The sequence below is a fragment of the Corvus moneduloides genome, chromosome 5, assembly GCF_009650955.1.
Source record: "Corvus moneduloides isolate bCorMon1 chromosome 5, bCorMon1.pri, whole genome shotgun sequence".
NCBI lineage: Eukaryota > Metazoa > Chordata > Aves > Passeriformes > Corvidae > Corvus > Corvus moneduloides.
The window spans coordinates 15,388,244-15,408,386 of NC_045480.1; the positions used below are offsets into that span (position 1 = coordinate 15,388,244).

The 20,143-nt window shown below is 37.0% G+C and overlaps 1 protein-coding gene across 1 annotated transcript in view; it reads right to left on the reverse strand.

The window, feature by feature from the left end:
* The window catches only part of TAPT1 (transmembrane anterior posterior transformation 1), a 51,026-nt gene that overhangs the window by 3,382 nt on the left and 27,501 nt on the right, over positions 1-20,143 (reverse strand). The window contains 8 exon segments of the mRNA XM_032108917.1: positions 1,384-1,544; positions 4,979-5,055; positions 6,326-6,394; positions 7,795-7,854; positions 9,476-9,585; positions 10,447-10,527; positions 19,604-19,673; positions 19,842-19,939. Coding sequence (XP_031964808.1) covers positions 1,384-1,544; positions 4,979-5,055; positions 6,326-6,394; positions 7,795-7,854; positions 9,476-9,585; positions 10,447-10,527; positions 19,604-19,673; positions 19,842-19,939 — 726 coding nt within the window.

The following is a 20,143-nucleotide window of genomic DNA, read 5'->3' on the forward strand; positions in this document are numbered from 1 at the left end:
AGCCCAGTAGTAATAATACAAAAACTGAGGAAGGTAAAATCATTCTTTCACATAATCAAGATTTCTAGTAAATAAAGAGCTGTTAAAAAAAATACAAAACCCCAAAAAACTGTAAAATTGAGCTTTTTCCATCACCAATGGAAGCTAGCAATACTCTGAATAAAATCCACAAAAGCTTTTTGGTTGCTGCTTTTTGCTCAAAATCTTTCCATTTGAGAAAATAAGCATCCCTGCTACTTTAGCTCAAAAGAGTCTTCAGGATTTACACACTGTAAGTTTAAGGCTCAATATAAGTAAGTACAACTCACTAAGTCTCATATCCAAGTGTAGTAATAGAATGTTTAATTAAAACGTATCATCACGACAGTTCTCTAATGAAATGCAAAAGACATTCATACCACATTCTTTCATCATGAAAGTAACACAGTTGAATGAATTTAAAAGTGAAAGTCTGCACCAAGTTTCTGCCTGATGTGATTTGACACATGTGAGATGTAGAGGTTTATGACAAACACTGACAGATTCTTAACTCTCCCCTTGCTGGCGAGACACTCTGACGACTAACAAGCACCTTGCATTTCAAGCTGTTCAAGTTGCTGGCAAGCCATGGAGTGAACACAATAAAAGCCTCACTGTTAAGTTCTCTAAGGCTCTCATTGAGCTTTTCCCACAGGAAGATACAATCCAATTCAGTTGACGGGAACAATGAAGGTTTCTGTTTCCTTCTATAATGTGTCACACAAATACAATAATGCCATATTCCCATGATAAATGAACTGCTAATGCTGAGGACCTGTATGCGAAAATTGTGCTACGTAGACTTGAAATGGGGTAAAGACCCACTGAAATTCCTATCTGGATTTCATAAAGCTTTTCATTAATATGTTCATGACAACTACATTTAATTATACCTATGCATAAACCTACCATGTTTTACATTGATTTCCATGAGAAATACAAACTGCTTCCCTACTAAACTTAAGCACTGTCACAGATGATGTGTAAATATTCACTTATTTGTGCAGTGACATGGCAGAGGGGCTTGGACTAGATGGTCTTTAAAGTTTCCTTCCAACCCAAACCAAATCATTCTATGATTATGAATTTAAAACAAAACCATGCTTCTGTTCCAGTGTTTCTATCACCTCTACATATCAGAGAGGGATCTTGTCAGAGATATGAGTATTTATTACCAAAAGAAGATGCTTGAACTAAAAGCAATCAATTCTATTACATTTACAGACTTGTGTTCACAGCTGTGATATGGCACAATTAAGGTCCAGCAACAGGGTTTGTGCAGCAAACATTGTCATGCACCTGGTTTAATATTAAGTTTAGTCTGAAAAAACTTCACTGAAAACAAACCAAGGCAGTTAGCCTTACCTTGGGTAGATTTAAATGTGCTTTGCTGTTTGCCAGCTGGCTTCCCTGGGGTGGCAGTCAGGACAGGATTGAATAATTTCTCCTCCATTTTTGCTTCCTTTACATACTGACATGATTTCCCCAGCAATACAATGCTGTTAAGGACTTTGAGAGATATTAACCTGGAAAAAAAAATTGTTTACATATTTGCATTAGCGTATTAAAATAATTGCATATTATTCATACTGCAATTATTAATATGAAAACTGCATATGGTTAGTGCTGTCTTAGAAAGATTAGCTAACAAATTAAATCCTTTCAATATCAAGATCAAAAGGTAGTTTCCGTTTTCTAACAAATTGTTTCAGATTCAATGCTTAATTTTCTTTTTCCTCCAGAAAGCATCTAGAGAAAAACATCAAGTTTTATTATTTAGCTAAAGGACTACAAGGACAGTTAAGCAGCCATTTAAGACATCAAATATTTAAATGAAGAATTAAAAAGGGCCCTCCACAGTGCAAGTTCAAAATAAATGCATCCAAATTAAGCGCGCCCAGCCAAGGATCTCTAGTAGACTTGGAACCACAGGACAGCAAATATAGAACCACGGAATCATTAAGGTTGGAAAAGAGTTCCAGGATCATTGAGTCCAACCATTAATCCAGCAATGTCAAGTCCAATATCTAGCTTTTACAAACTACAGGCTAACCATAAGAAGTCCTTTTTCACATCACAGAAGAGAGTCCCTAAAACTCAACAAATCCAAAGAGGCAGCACTGTATTACCTTCATAGCACAGTTCAGTTGATGGCAGATTCTTTTTCTACTATGACTAAATCGCAGCACAAACTTCAGCAAATCACTAAATCCCTTTTACACCTGCCTCCTCATCTGAAGAAAAGGAAGGCCTCAACTACCATCAAGTGCTTTTTTACCATTCAAATGAGTTTTGCAAAATCTAATTTCCATTACTGGCACCACATGACTCACAGACCTTTGTCCACTCCAGGGAGCGAAGGCTCATTGCAGAATGACATGGAAAGAGTGATCTGTTCTCTGCAGGATGAATGAAATATTCTCTATGCAAATAAAGCTATGTAACAAGACTGAACCAAATGCAGACCCTGAATTCATTCTCCACTCTCTGGAAAGTCTGTTTATCGTGTACATCACTAAGAGACTCAAAAGACAACTTGAAGTGAACATTCACAGATCCACAGAGTAAGTCTAACTGCTTAATCACGAAGTGATCCAAGCACACTCCAGCAGCAGCTCCCCTATCTCTCACTGTGTAAATGTAATCAGAATTTGTCACACAGAAAAACAAACTACACTGCATTTTTAAGGGAAAAAAATAATTTTATTTATTCCATTTCAACAGAGAAATGGAAGAATACGCAGAGCGCTTTCAGTACTCAGAAGAAAGTGACATTTTAGAATACAAGCAAACAAAGAAGATATTTTATACAGGTTGAAAGCTGTGCTTCTCTACAATTTTATTAGTTTATTAGGACAGATTTTATTTCAGAGAGTTGAGCAGCTCTTCTTCATTTTTAATGTTTTAGAGGTGTTTTTCTTATGCTTCTTATGTAACATGTTTTCGTTCTGAGAGAGTAGGTTTCTACAGAATAGTTTGACTCTGATTTAATGAGATCAGAAGTTGAAAAGGCCATAAATCACCACATCACTGTATCAGTTCCAGCTTCTCATGGAAAATTATGCAAGTATTTCCAGCAATTCTCCTTTATTCTTTTCTGCCAGCCTACCCGTTTTTGGCAAGACTCTAACTACAATTAAAGCTTAACTACAGTTGTTAATTATCAATACAAAATTAGTTCACCTGTAGTATAGACTCAATTCTTTGCCCAGTTAACAGTTTCAGATTTTATCATGTCATTTCTCACATATCTATGCTATTACGTATGTAATCTATAGATATTCTCACATCTGATAAAAAACTTGAAATTTATGTTCAGAACACAAATTACTTGAAAGATGCAAGAGGTGAACTAGCTCCGAGATCACAGCAGAAATGTGACAGACACAGAAGAAAAATCTGCTCTCACTTTTCAATAAGGACAAAATAGACCAAAATGTATTTACTTTTGTGACCTACGCCTTTAAAGAGCAGCATTTAATACTTCATGTTAATCACATTACTTTTTTCTGCCTTCCATTCTCCAAGCCACAGAGACAGTGAAAAATCCAGGGCTGGGGTGCAGCAGTGGAATGGTAGAGGTAGGAAAATATTACATATATTGGGAAAAAGGAAAAACCACTGAGCAGGATTAAAGTATGACCTTGGTATACCACAGCTTGAATATGATGATCAGGGGATAGTGCTTTGAATTATACAAAGCTGGCTTTAGGAAGAACATGGGCACAGCATGTAGTATGCTGGGGAAGAAATCAAAGTATGGTGCAGAGGAATGTGGCTAACATTTTAGTATTTGGCCTATATGCAGTATCTCAAAGCCTTAGTTATCTGACACTAAACAGATGTGTCCCTACACTGATGTAGACAAAAACACATCTGATCAAGCTCTATTTTTTGCAGATTAGGGTCAGATTAGAGATAAGAGTCTACCTATTAATAAAGAATGTGTAGTAATCCTGTTCTTTTCATAAGCTATTGTAGAACAGTAGTCTCCTCTCTTCTTGAACCACTGCCCCTGACTTAGAAGTCCTACGCTTCCCAAGCCTCGCTGCCTTCACTTAAAACACAGTGGTAGGGCACTGGAAGAGATACTCCCACAATACTGCAGGCAGGTTCTTTTTCTGTCAGCAACTTGAAATACTTAATTGTTTATGATCCATTTTGGGATGATTCCAAAATGAATCAGTACTGCTTGACAACAAACAATGACAGTGCAGTATACAGCTCTCGTAGAAAGTGGCCATCCCCAGATAGTACCCAGCAAGCGCCCCAAGACAGGCAAACTAAATTGGATGTAAAGTACAGTTATGCATGTCTCAGAAGTACCTATCAACTGGTGAGACGTTAAAGGTAACACAAGCATGAACTGACTTGGCAGTGAAGGGATACTGAAGGGATACTTGCACATCACTGATTATGGAAAACAAATTGCCATAGAACATTGTATTTCTTAACTAAGATCACTTACTGACCACACCCTTTCCAGGAAAGGTGAGCCTTGCATTTACTTTTTTTTTAACAGCACTTTCCTAAAGCAAAGTAAACTTTGCATTTAACTACCTGAGAGAAAAATTCATGAGCTGCTCAGAGCACTTCAGCTGCTTATTTTTGTTGGCTTATTGAATCTTTTGGTCTTTTTACAGAAGACTTAATTCCTTAGAATTCAATTTCCCTTTTTACACAGAAGTATGGTGCTTGTCTCTCAGATTCTGTCTTTTTGCAATGAGTTATTTCCATTACTGAAGTTACTTATTGAGGGCTATAATCCCCCAATGTAGTCACAGTATTTAGGGACAAATCTACACTCTCAATTTCAGATTATGAGCATAAGGGTTTTACATTTATGTTCTTCTGAATATAAACTGTGTTTATACTTATATCTGGAAGTATCAACAGAAACTTCTTTCACATATGTAATCAAATAATGGTGAATACTTTTCAGTTGCACAGATTTACTTACCCACAGTAGAACAGCACAACGCAAACATAAGCTAAGACTCCTTGTACTTTTATTGAGCTTGTTACGACTCTGATGAGCTGTTTTAAGAATAAAAGTTAAAACTTAGCACACAATTATTAATAGAACATTGTAACAAGACATTTCTTATTTGGTAAATCCAAGAAAAAGTAGAAACATTTACATTAACAGAAATTTAGTCTAATATTCCCCTTGGTAGTACTAACTATTCCAGATTTTGATCTGAACAAATATTATACTAGCACTTAGTTGCAACTTTGCCAAAACCAGAGTCTGACAATGTTTCCTTAACACTGACTTTCAAGTAAAATAAGAAGTGGAAAAAACTTCCAAAACTCAAGGGCTAGAAGGAGAGTTAACAAATTTTGAGGAAAATGTCAAGAGATACAACACAAAACAGAATCAGTGTTATACACTACGCTAATCTTATGATCACAAAATTTTTTTGTGGACAAGGCATATGACTCCCAAGTTTCACTAACAAATGGAACCTGAAATTTCAGTTTTACTTCACTAGTTTACGCAAATCCTGTGAATAGTATTTTTCCCCATCTTTATGGGAGAACATTACATTTAAGTTAATTCACACTGATGTGAAGAATTTTTCTTCCAGGAAAATTGTGAATTAGCATATCTGCTGACAAAGCAAGTAAAGATTCCCAGCATTATGATAACTACTGCTTGTCTGCACATGTGTATGGGGAAAGTCAGAGCAGCTATTTAGAGAAAACATTCTGCAATAGTTAATTCAGGACAGCACCTGGACACAGTTCCATTAATTAATTAATTCATTTTATAGCAGCATGTGTGTGTAACAAGTCAAACTATTTCAGAGTGATGTACTCAACAACAGCTCAGGAGCTCGTGCCCCATATAAAAGAATATTGAGTCATTAAGCGTGCCATTACAGGGACAGCCACAAGGACTCGTATGAAAAAGCTAAATAAACTGCTACACTACTGCTAACCTTCTGGCAACCAGCTGCTTTGACTATTCCAAATGAATGAATAGGATAACTGCCAAAAGGAATATGCTTAGTAAACACAGATGTAATTTAATTCCACTGGTACAATTCAAGTTGTTACAAATTCTACAAAATTAATATATATTCAATTTTTTACGAAAGGCTGAGAAACAGTAATGCATTTGTGAAGTCACAAGTAGTATGTGATACAGGTTATACTGAGTGCTAGCTCAACCTTTCAGCATCATTTCAGTTACTTCAGATGATAACTTCATCCTCAAAACATCCAGCCAGCTATCTCAGAGGGACACATTCTCAAAGTGAGATCTTACTGACAGAAAACTGATAGGAAAGATACAACTTACTAAAACAGCCAGTGGAAGAGGAATGAAACCCATTCTTCTGGAAACTGAATCACTATAATCTGTATATGCCTAGAAGAAGAAGAGGAAGAAGAATGAACTACTTATGCAAAGAAATGAGCTTATTTCAGCTTGGCACACCCTCCAGATAAGAATAAAGCTCTGTTAACAAACACTGTACTGGTATGAAGTGTACCTATTCACATTTTGGAATTCAAATGGAGATAGCTGCACTCTCAGACAAAAATGTAATACTACCATGATCAGTAAGATTAGCTTCAGTGCTCTAAATCAAGAGCAACTGGAGTATAATACAAATCTCTAAATCAAGAGCAATTAGGACACTGAATCCAAAGGCACTATGATATTTCGTCTGTACGTTATTACCAGCTTCGAGACCTTCTTGTATTAATTTGACTGATCCTCAAATACTCTACAGAAAAAACTGTTACAGGGATGAAAGAACAATTACCCATCACACTAGCAATTTTAAATCATTCTACAAACATCTATAATTAGCCTTAAGGTAACTTTGTTAAAATTATTTTGAAAATGTTTTTTTACATTTGAACTCAAACTCAAAACACAACTATTTTGCATGACAGTTTGTCTGCCGAATTGAAGATCACACCAAAGTTAGTGCCTAAATGATGCTCCTTTATTTCCCACAGAGGATCCTTAGGAAAAGTAATGGAGTTTTCAAAACTAATAAACTGGGGTTTTTATTATTAAGAAATTATTATTAATTATTTGTAAGTGAAGGTGTCTAGCTTCTTTATGAGGTTTAACTACTGCATTCTTCACAACAGCCAAAGAAACACACCCAAGAAAACTACAGAAATCATTGTAATAAAGTTCATTTAATAGTTCAAGCACACATCTGAAGTACTGATGAGTGGAATGCTAACAAGCGAACCCTAATGAGTCCTCATCCATGACAGGTGTGCTGTAAACAGCTTTCCAAAAAATGGTACTAATTAAAACCACAAGTGGTCTGTGTGTTCTATAAATACCTATGCCATGACAGTAACATGCATAGTGCAAACATCATCTATACATCTGTGCACTCTGTTTGTAAAGAAATATAAATTCCTAATGAATACTATGTTTTAAGCCAACACAGTTAAAATACCATGGAAAGAACAGTAATCTACAATTACCTTGTTAAGCTTACTAACTTCCCATGTATCTCAAAAATGTTACAACTATTCCCTTACTGTAAGGGTATTTGGAAGAGACTTCTCAGCAGTATATTAAATAAAGCTCAAACTGACCTGAAGAACTGGATCAAAAATAATATAAATCACAAAGACATATTCCTGTTCTCTCTTACTAAAAAAAGCAGAGTAGAGTTTCAGCACTGCAGGAGTGTAAAACCACTGTATGTATTTCTTTAAGCGTTTGTTCCAATATTCCCCCCATAACAATTGTGTTAGTTAATACAGGAAAGTGCATTTCATTTTCAGGCTTACATTTTTCTGTCGACTGCTAACAAGGTCAAATGCAAGACTGGCTCTGTATTCACTGTAGACCTGGAAAAAATCCAGCACATCAGATGTGTGATTAATTTGTTATTACACTTTAAAAAAGCAACGTTCTATTTTATTCATAAAATATTTCCATAAAATATTATAAACTTATGCATTTTCTGAAAGAGTCAAAGACAGTTTTTCTGAGGTCTAACTGCACCTTTCAAGAGATGAGCCTCTATTTCTGCAATAAAGTAATTTGCATATATGTACAACAAACGAACAACACTATGCTATGTTTTAGGAATTGAATGTGAATTATTAAGTTACTGAATTTCAGGATCATCAGAAACACAAAATAACAGAAATCACATTAATCACATTTAGTTTTTTCCCCCCCAGTTCGTAACTGGTTTTAAGCTACATGAAAGCTAGCCCTGGGATCAAACTAAACAAATGAGGGAGCTTTCTTATATACTAAGCAAGTGATCCTATGAAAAAAGCAAATTGCATTTGAACATGAATATCAAGTTTTTCCTTCTCTTTAAAACAGTTCAGCATATTAAGAAAGAAAAGCATCTATTTTAAGGATAAGTGACAGGACAACCTGCTCTGCAGGTGTTAAAAATTCTGGGAAAACTCTGACATAGCAGCCATAATTCTTTAGAACTTCTTCATACACAAACCCCATAAAGTTTATTAAATAAACCTTGCAAAATTGTCAGTCACTACCTCCATCCTCCAGCTGTTTCAGCACTCTGAAGCATGCTACATTTTTGGCTACCATGACTTCATTACTGCTCTTTTCCACACTCTCTATGCAAAAGTAGGGCATGCATAAATGCCTCTGGCATAAGGGAGCTTATTAAGTGCATCTATTACACTTGTTTCTACACCACACAATGTAGTTACTTTAGAGATGCTGAAAAGGACAGCACTTCACAAGTTCTGATCTCATTTCCTGAAAAGTGGTTTTAATAGTGAAAAACACTAACTCATATCTTCATGAATCTATCAAGGGTGTTTGAATTCACACAGTGTGGAACACAAATGGCCAATGTATCATGCTGCAACACACAAGAAGCAACCTCATCTACTGCTTTAAAAAAGAAGGACTGGGTAATATATGCGACCCAAGAAATTTCAGGAGTGGAAACTAACATAACCTACTTCATATTAGTGCTCCAGGGACAGTGGGAAAAAACTTATCTCTGATTTCAGATTCCACTTTTAATACACATGCAAGAATAGAGTTAAAGCAGCCCAACAAGATGTTTTTCCAAAAGCCTGAACTTTAACCTACAATCCATTTTGTTAGGAAAGGGTACAAGCTCTGTCTTGACTGCAAAACAAGTAACCTTCTGTCAATTTAACAAATGATCACTTCACAAAATTATCTGCCAGCAATGTGAATTTTAGCTACTCCATAAGCTGTTATACAACACTTGCAATAATTTATGGATCTGGAACTACTAATTTAGAAGCAGGTGTTAGTTCCACATTAAAAAGATCCTCAGAAGTACACTGTATCAGGAAATTCGCAAGCTTTCCCAAGTGATATCGTATATATGAAAATAACAATTTTCACGTTTTCTGCACTGGAATAAATTTTAGTATTTAAAAAATATTAGCAAAATTAAATACAATTTAAAATAGCACCCAGCATTCCAAACAGGATACCTACATCTGCCGTGATGTCATTGAATTTTGTTATAAAGGCGTGTTTCACAATATCCACTGCAATTTCTGAAGCAACCACCATGCAAACATCCGGAAATAACACCCAAAGATGATCTGAAGGTTGTGAAGAAAAAAGGTAGGCCATTTAATTTAATGCCAGTATACAAAAAAAATTGTAACACTTCTGCTCAACAGTGAAAAATCCTCACGAGTCTGAAGAATCTGTAAGTTTACATCATCACTGAGCATACGAGTGTGTTAGTTTTTCCATTGCTGTCCTAAAAATTTATCAGTTCTGTACAATCAGACCACAGTTGGGATCAGGTTCTTAACTCTTCACTTTGTAAACCTTTACCTCTGGTAGGAAGACAACTGTTGCAAGTACTGCATACTATGTGTTCAGGATGTGTAAGACATAGACAAAGCATCTGCGGTTTTAGATGCTTAAGGTAAAATTTAGGCAGAGTGGTAAGATTCAGGCAAAATACATCACACAGATCAGGGGTCAAAATTATTAAAACAATGTTTTAATAAAATTGGTATTTTACACAGTATTTATTAAACATGTCATTAAAATCTTACGTATAATCAATATTAGATTAAGAATTGTATTTTTAACATAATCTTTATCACATTTCAATCTCGCTAGCCTCCCAAAATAATATTTTCTAGGGGATCCTTCATTCACAGTGTACTTCAAGGAAAGGAAAGGGCTGGGAAGAACACTGATTGAAATTCCAGACACTGCTTGAAATATAACTATACATGTTTATAGCATAACAATATGTATTTCTAGCAGAAAGGACACAGTCATTCTTAAAAGAATACCAGAAATAGAAAAATGAGAATCTAAGGTATTTGACAAAATTAAGATTTTTTAATTAAATGTCTTGATTACCCTTATCTTTCAGATTGAGGGAAGAAGCAAGAGATACAGCTCTTAATAGCACAGGAACTTTATTTTAGTTTACTGACCTGGATTCCATGAGAACTGTTCCATATTTCTCAGACATACAATTAGTAGCAGCACGTAATTGGTGAACCTCTCCTTTATATCTGGATTAAAAAAACCAAAACCTGTCAGCTCCGAAGAAACATTTATTTGCATACACAATTCTTGGATTAGGTAACATTTTCCACAAACTATTTAACTGGATTTAAGGGGTGGGGGAAATGCTGAGAACCCACCATGGACTGGATTTCTGCAGTAGGTTGTGACCTGGGTCTGACCGATGCTGCCTCAGCTTGGGGTTCCCAGCAGCAGAAGTGACTTAAGTTGTGACTTACTATCACCTCTTCTAATACATTAATAAAATAATCATCCTTCTTGATAAAGTCTGTGCACTCCTCCTGTGAGTCACAAAGAACCAGCCCCTCCTGTTACTAAAATGGTGAGTATATACCTATCTGTCCTTTCAAGCTATTAACAAGGTAAATTTCATTTTCTACAGATCATGGATATCCAAATTGCTGTATACTGGGTTCAGCAGAAGGAAGAAAAAATGTTTGAAGACAACTGTTACACCTTAGCTAGAAGGTTCCTACCAGTCATTCACACTGCCTCCTTAAAAGGGAACAGCAGGATGTGTCAGCACAGTTATCAAAACTGTAAGCACTGTAACACAAAAGCAGTCTGATCAGGGACAAAGTCCTATGACTTGCCTCCCAGACAAGGCAGTCTTTTTTTCTACTTTGGTGTCCTGTCTCCAGGAATGATACATACAGCTTACTTCAGGAAGCATCACATTTTTTAGCTTATTAAAAAAAACCTTCCTGAAACTGTATTATTGAAAAACAGGGTAAAGCCTAAAAGATAATGTCATCACAATTTAGGAAGTCCAAAGAAGTCTTTTTAGAAGATAGGGCTATTAAGAAAATCTGTGTAGACACCGTTTTTGCTTGTTACACCTGTCAGTAACCACAAAAATAATTTCTTTGTGGGCCCTCCAAATCCAAAGGGTTCATTTTCTTAAACAGCTCCAATATTGTGTGGGATTCTACCTACTGGTTTTGGGAAACAAGAAATAGAAATGTTCAGAAGTACACACAAGGATTAAGCTGGCTAAAATAATATTTGACTTTGTGTCAATAGTTTCCATCATCTCTGACTGACTACAGGCCAACAAGGCTTGTGACTGCAGTTACTACAGTACAATATCTGTCATTTTAGAACAGCAGTTTGGAAATGCTGGCAAGTCTGAAAAAATGGAGCAAAAAGAAAAGAAGAAATCCTCCAGGAGAAGGAAAGAAAAACAGGATTCAAGAAGAATGAGATTTCATGCACAATATAAAAAGGCACATCTTGGGCTACATAAATTCATCTGTCAGTATGGGCTGGGGATGGCACAGAGGAAGCACAAGCTTTCAAAACAGAACGAATGGCATATATATTGGGGGGGGGAGAAAAAGGAAATCTTTTAGTACAATAAATTTAAAGCAGAAAAAAGGACATAAGTAAAACCTAACCATAATTTCTTGATTTCCTGCTAATAACACTCCAAGTGAAGTACATCCTTCTATGCTTCTGAATTCACAAAATACTGCTCAAATGACCAGAACACAGTACTGTCTGAAAATACAAGATATCACTTGATGCTGTCAGAAATGAATGAAAATGCAGTAAAGCACTCAATGATTTATATTCTTTATCATGCCCATTAGAGACTTGGAAATAATCACTGAGTTTTCAGACTTTCAGATTTGCCTAGAATCTCAAAATGGTTTTATCTTCTATTTCCCACATCACATACTTCCACACTGCTATGATACATCATTGGTCAGCAATGCAGAAGAAACACAGATCTCATCTTCAGTTCTTCAGGCCCCAGGGAGGCCTGTACAGATAGATATTTTCAAGTGGGAAGTAAGGACCTTAATTCAGGCCTAACATTAAAGCATGTCTCAAGCTAATCCTCCAAACATTTTTTACCTGCTTGGTGTATGTTAGCTCACCAGTCGACAGGATTAAATTGGGAAGGCACATTTTGGGCTTTAAATTTCCTCTTACAATGCTGTAATAATACCAATTTTTTCTTCCACTAATTTCTGAGACTGGGTGACAGGCTGAAACCTGTTTTTCCTCTCTGCTTATTTTCCCTGTTCTCAGTGGCCTCCCTTCTAATCTGTTATCTCTGCTGCCACAGCTGTTCAAGGCTGTTAGGAGTGAGAGGAGTAACTGTGGCTGCTGCTCTTCATCCTCATCCCTCCCATCAACTGTCAGAGATGCAAGCAAGGGAGACAGGGTACTTTACAGGACCTTCAACAGGAAACTCAAACAATGCAAAAATTCATTTCATTTCTCACCCTCATGGACAAGGACAAAAAAGGCTTCAGGATATCCAAAACAACCACTGGTAATCAGTCCTAAATACAAATTAAAATTTCAGAATACAAAATATGTACCTATAATGTTTCATCATTTATTATGAACTTATCTGATGTTGTATATGTACATTTGTTTTTTTTAAACCGGTGAGGGGAGTTTCCTGTACCATGCCACTTCTTAGATGATGTGGTGAGATACAGAACAAGCAAAGCTACATCCCTGGATTCACAGTTGCTCATGCTCTTAAGAACAACAAAGGCAAAGTATATCACTGTATTTGGGAATTTGGCAGAACAGTTTTGACAAACCACCAGTGTTAGTGTTCAGTTGCAGAGAGCACAGGTACTAGCAGGAGGAAATCATTCTAATCTGCTTCAGCATAACGAAGAGTAAAGTGGAAAGAAAGTGATCTCTTTTCTTTCTCCATTGTGACAATCCTTAATAACACTGATATAAGCCATTTCAACTCAGTTTTATGTGTATTCCACCAAGTACAGATGATAAGCACATCACTGTTTTTCTGTTAGGATACAATAAAGCTTCAAGAACCCTTGCCATTATAAGACAGGTTTAAATGAGAGCCAAAATGACAGACCAATGACATTTTAAATGGTCTTCAGCTACCTCCACAAGCATCTGATTAAGAAGCTTACTTTCTCAGTGTTTATGATCTTAAGTGTTAAAAACCTGACGTATAGCACTAATCCAGATATATTTATTCCCTTGACCAGTCTCTTGTCAGCACATACCATGCATAGTGCTGATGACATACTGTGCATGAAGTCTGGATAGACATCAGTGACAGGTGCTACCCCTCAGGGGTCCATACTGGGACCAGTGTTATTTGATATCGTCATTAATGACATAGATGAAGGAATTGAGTGCACCCTCAGCAAATTTGCAGATGACTGAGTGCTGAGGCTGCCACACCAGAAGGGTGACATGTCATCCAGAAGGACCTGCACAAGCTCAAGAAGCAGACCCATGGGAAGCTCAAGAGGTGTAATAAGACCAAGTACAAGGTGCTTCACCTGCGTTGGGGCAACCCCAGGTATCCACACAGGCTGGGGATGAACAGATCAAAAGCAGCCCTGTTGAGAAGGACTTGGGGATTCAGCGCGATGAGAGGCTGGGCAAGAGCCGGCAACGTGCGCTCACAGCCCAGAAGGCCAAAGGTGTCCTGGGCTGCATCCAGCGCACTGCGGGCACCAGGGCGAGGGAGCGCGTTCTGCCGCTCTGCTCCACTCCGCTGGGACCCCACCCGCAGTGCTGCATCCAGCTCTGGGCTCCCAGCACAGGAAGGACAGGGGCCTGCTGGGGTGAGCCCAGAGGAGGCCACCAAGATGATCAGAAGGATGGAACACCTTTCCTATAAGAAAAGGCTGAGAGAATTGGGATGACCTAATCGTCAACTTCCAGTACCCGAAGGGAGCCTACAGAAAAGACGGAAAGGGGCTTTTTACAAGGACATGTAGTAACAGGATAAGGGGGACAAGCTTCGAACAGGACAGGACAAGCTTCAAACTGAAAGAGAGTAGGTTTAGATTAGATATTAGGAAAAAATTCTTTACTGTGAGGGAGGTTGCCCAGAAAAGCTGTGGATGCCCCATCCCTGGAAGTGTTCAAGGCCGGGCTGGATAGAGCTCTGAGCAACCTGGTCTAGCGAAAGGTCACTTCTGGCCACGGCAGAAGTGTTGGAACTGTAGATGAATTTTCAGGTCCCTTCCAACCCAGGCCATCCTATGACTGAAACACTGCATTCTCATGCCATGCTGAAGCTGCACTCGAACCAGGGCTGGCCCTGAAGCCTGCCACACATTGTAGTACATACTGCCCATACACAGTTCAATTATTTTGAAAGATGACACTGTATTTGCTTGTGCTTCTATGCATCCTCTAGTGGTGCAAGTAACTAGATGTGATTAAATCTTTTCAACTGCCTTTAAGTATGTATTTCAGTATTTTGAGAAGGGGAAAGGAAGAATCAGACATTCCAAGACCTAGTACATCAGATCTTAGTGGTCACAAGTCAAAAAAAACCCACAATACACCCTTTTCCATTAAGGTAAGTCACGTGTGCCTATAAGGGTTGCCATATGAATAGAAGTGGTAAACATTTATTTCAAAGACATGTGATGCACATATTGCCATAAATGCAATAAAGGGAAAAAACCCAAGATATACCTTTTTTCCTCTAAGTTGTATAAAATAAAGCCCAAAAAAGGATTGCACATAGCCAAATCAGATTTTAAATACTTTTGCTCCACTTGCATGAACTCTGCCATTCCAATTTTAATAGAATTCTATCCCCTTATTAATAACACATTCTGCCCTTCCATAAATCCTCCTGAAAAATAGCAACACATACCCAGCAATTAATTTCCAGTGTGTCAGAGGGTATCATTGCTTTTAGAAAGCATGTAAAAGACATGAAACAAATGTTACTGGAAATAAAGATTCCTGGCACAGCACTGCATCTAGTATGGACTAATGTAATTAATTAGCCAATATCTCAAACTACCAACTACTGAACCCTGAAGATCTTGGGTACTTTTGCAGTGGTAACTAAAAGAGGCAGTGAGATCACAGGGAAGAGATCCAGAGGTGGGGTAAATAGTCTTTTAGTGCTAGCTATTTCCTTCCAGATTCCCTGACACATTATGTAGAAATCCTGAATCAGGAAAGAAAAAAAAAAATTTATCATGTTAATCCCACTGTTTATACATTTAGATCAAAAGCTAATTATAAATCATAGCATGTAAGAAGTGCAACAAGATCTTTTAGTTTACATCTCACCAACTCCTAAACAGCTGTAGTGCCAACTACCTCTTAACAACTGACCAGAGCACAAGAAAGGATCAAAGACTGAACAAGGAATTACCAAGGATGCACCAATTTTAAACACCGTCCTGCCCCTAAATCCCTCATCCTTAAAATGATTAGAATAATGGTATTAAAAAAACCTAAAGTCACATGAGAAAGCAGTTTGAATTTCAAAGACCAAAGGTAAAAATAAAGTCTATTCAATATTGTGATCAAAGAGACTGATAAATTTGGAACCAAGAAGAAAGAACAGAGAAGCAAAAAAGTACGTATCTATAAAGAAGAAAACTGAAGTTTGTCAAAGTTCAGAATAAGTATGTTAAATTTTTGAGACAAGAGATCTAAAAAACAAGGAAGAGTCACGCCTAACATCCAACTGAAGGAAATAACCTAATGCACTACATCTAATGTACTTCTCTGTATGAGGTAAAATTGAATTTCGTGAAAAAACTTAATTTAGACCACAGCTTGAAATTAAAATAAGACATTTAAAAGCATAAAGGAAGGCAGCATGCTGGGCTTTCAGCAGTGATGGAAGAGCTTCTCTTCATAATTTGGTCCCCTTGTTCTCTAATCCTGACCCTAAAAAATTAGTTTACAGATAACTATTTCAAAAAGAGAATATACTATTTAAATTTAGGGAAATATTTCTTCCTGAAACAACAAATAAAAGGTTTTCTTGCCTTCTGTAGAGAAGTGTTTTCAAATGGCCACAGTGTTTAGATTGCCTGGGTGTACATAAATTTCCTTGTAAAAGTCAGGGTGACAATGCAAAAGTAGTTTTGCTGCAGCTGAAAAATCAAAGCTGCGGGAGCAGCAAGGCTGAAATCACAGACTCTGTAGCTGCAGTCTCAAGCAGCTATACAAGCCCCAAGGTCTTTGCTGACCTGCCCCTAAAAGATAACAGGTTTAGTTTTATTAGGTAGCAATTAACCAATGTATATGTCATGTCCTATTCAATTAATTTTTATGTAGATGATTCACAGTTATTTTAGTCTTGAAGGTTTACTGAATTGGCTGTTGAAGCAGAATTTTAAACAGTCATACCAAGGTGAGAAAGATCACTGACTCCATCGACACTAAGTCCAGAAATGTAAACACTGGGAAAAATAGTACAGCCACACATCAGCTTGCTATCCACCGACTGGGGCTGAGCACGATGCCAAGTGAAAATGATTTCACAATTTCCAGATCTAAACTGGTAGTTCGGTGGCTCTTCCTATCCTGATGTCTTCCTACATAAAAGCTTGAGCCAGGCAGGGCTCAGCAAGGTATTCCAACGTGTGATACAGGACGTGTCTTAGAAAGTACTGGACAGTTCATTTCTGTTTTCACACACAACTTGCTTTTGAATTCTAGTTGTAGTAACTTCCCTTGAACACAGTATCTACTCTTGTGGTCATTGCTTATCTTTTCTCCTACATCATATTTTTCTTTTGATTAACTTGTTAAATGAGAAGGGAGTTTCACCTGCTCATGGGAAATTCCTCAGATGCCCCTGTGAGATTCATATTGTTCCCCTCAAGAATAACTATATTTAGCTACTGTGTATTAATCAGTACCTTTACATTGAATTGAAAACACATTTGACAACAGTAATATTTTGAGCTGAGTCCCAGAAAACGTGGGGCACGGAATCCATTCACTGTGTCCAAGCTTAATCAGCTACTGCTGCCATCACTGCCCTACAGCCAACTGCAGACCTCAGAAAACTACTAGAAGAAGCAGAGAAAGGTGGGAAATATATGGGAGTGCTTAGATTTAGTGTTTCCTTTCAGAAGTTTAGTTCAGTCCAGGCATGCAGTTTAACCACACTGTGTTCTAGGACACACAAGACACTCCAAAGGGTAACTGGAAGCTCAGCTGACAGGACCATAGCCTCAGTTCCAGGGTAGGATAAAGTATTGGTATAGCATGCCAACACAAGATGCACCATCATTTCAGCTGCATCAAATGAAACATTTAAAGGATACCAAAGTGATCAGAATACATGAATTGAAACAATATTGTTCTATCCTTACTGAAGCTGTGATGCAGTAAACCTGTTCAAGTTCAAAAGAGGTGAAAATTTCTACTAAAAACCTGCCTGTTATTTATCTCTGTGAAGAAAAACACTGCTATTTATAACCATACTGAAAAGTGTTTCAGGAAAAGTTATCTGCTTGAAAGGAATAAATTAGCTTGTTTTGTGCACTCTTCTATGTATGTACTCACTGCTTCCATCCCCACACTGTCTAATGAATGGCAATACTTCTATCAACTGATAAAGGGCGACCTGATACTGCTATTATGGGCCTTCAATACTAATGTCCAGCAATAAAATATTGATATCCTTTTCTTTTTATGGAGGAAAATTACTAACAATTTCTAATATCAGTCCCTTCTTTATTTCAACACAAAAGAGGCCTCACCTTTAGGTAGGAGAGCTAGATCCATAGCTGTAACTATTTCCTGCATTAATAAGAAACCTTATCTAGGTTTTCTGTCAATACTTAAGTAAATTTCACTTTTAGCATTCTCACTGTAAAGTTAAATACCTCTGATTTAAAAAATGTAAGTAATTAAATCTTGGAACCAAAAATAATACTATTATCACAGAATAAACAGATTATCAACACAGCCAGGAAGATCTTTTTGGTGGGGTTTAACAGCATCTATGAGGTAGCTTAAAATTTCTGTTCTATAATTTCTGTGATATATTTAAGGTTTTATGTAAATAGCCTTTCATCCAAAGAACTACAAAACATTTGCAATGTAATATTGCAGTTTGCAGATGAATTAAGACAAAAGTCACATCAATATTCAGAACTCAACACCTGATGTAAGCCTGTTGAAAATTTAACTCATGATACAAAAATATGAATCACCTGTTTTTAAGTAAGTAGCTATTTTTTTTTAACCTATTGCACATTTGAGTTATCTGGTTTAAAATCTGTAAGCTGGAATGAAAAAAAAATATTCTATTTTCTTTGCTCATATGTATAAATGAAAGTGGGGAAATTCAAATCAGATATATTGAAGAAATTCTTCAATGTGAGGGTGGTGAGGCACTGGAACAGGCTGCCCAGAGAAGCTGTGGATGCCCCATCCCTGGAATGCTCAAGGCCAGGGTGGATGGGAGCCTGAGCAACCTGGTCTAGCAGAAGGCGTCCCTGCCCATGGCAGGGGGGGGTTGGAACGAGATGATCTTTGAGGTCGCTTCCAGCTCAGGCCATTCTAAGATTCTACAAAACTACTACAAGCAAAGAAGCTCTAGCACAACATTAAAGTGCAATCGCTCCTACTGGCTTTGAAATCACAAATTCAATAAATATTTCAAATGGCTGATACCAGTATGACAAAGAATCTCCATCAAAGGGTACCTGAACAGCTTTTCCTCATGAGACACACTGAGTACGAGTTCCCAGTGCCAGAAGCATGTTTCCTAAGTACCCTCTACTATTACCTTGAGAGCATATTAAAAAATTAGACTAATCTCTGGTATTTCCATCACATGCCAGCTACTTTGTTACATTGGTTTTTGTTTGGTTGGGGTTTTATTTGATTGGGATTTTTTTTTTGCTTGTTTGTTTAGGGTTAGGTGAGAGGTATTTCAAGATCCACCCTCACAGCCACGCAACAACATGCATTCTGAGATCACTGTCAATATAGCACACTATGAAGTTAACTTTTTGAAAACAGAAGACTTGATCACTTGGAAGCATGGGTACTTCAGCACAAAGCCACTAGGCTGTTTTAGCACCTCAAATAAAAACTTGCCATAAAAGGAGCAACAGTGTTCCTTGAAGTGGATCTCCGTTTCATCCCACTGAACCAAAGAGTAAAAGGGGTGATGAGGAATGCAAGTCAGAACACTCAAATTCATCAAGGTAAAGTAATTATAGTAAGAATAATATTAAACACATTGAATACATTAAATACATTAATGAATTAAATAAACAGCTTTTCTTTACATTTTCTCCTGATCAGCACTGCTATACATACCACTATTTGACATTTGAAAAAGATTGTTCTTCTCAAACTTCTTGAAAACACTTCCTTTTATTTCGACAAACTGCAATTTTTAGAAACAGTTAATTAGTTTTTACTGATAAAAAACTGATATAAACAAATAATGTTATCAAAAATATGTTAAAATATTAATATTTAAGACATTTGATACACAAAGACAAGGGATTCTGAAACAAATTAGGGTAGCTATATAATAAAGCTACACACTTACATTATTGGACATCATGATGGTAAGCAGTGATTTATTGTGGGAGTTGAAGGCCACATTAAGGGTTGTTGCTTGAACCATTATAAGAATAGCATGCAGGACTGCATAGCAGGGTTAAGGAAGCATATTTGAAATAATTTTTCTGCACAACAGTACTGAAGAGCATTGAACCTCAAATTTCCTATTTTGCTTTCAAAGTTTAACAGGAAAGTTTCCATATCCCTGTAAACCAGACTTACAGCAAGACAACGCTTACATGTATGTAATATACCCACAGTGTTTTGTAGCATGTAATAATGATGCTA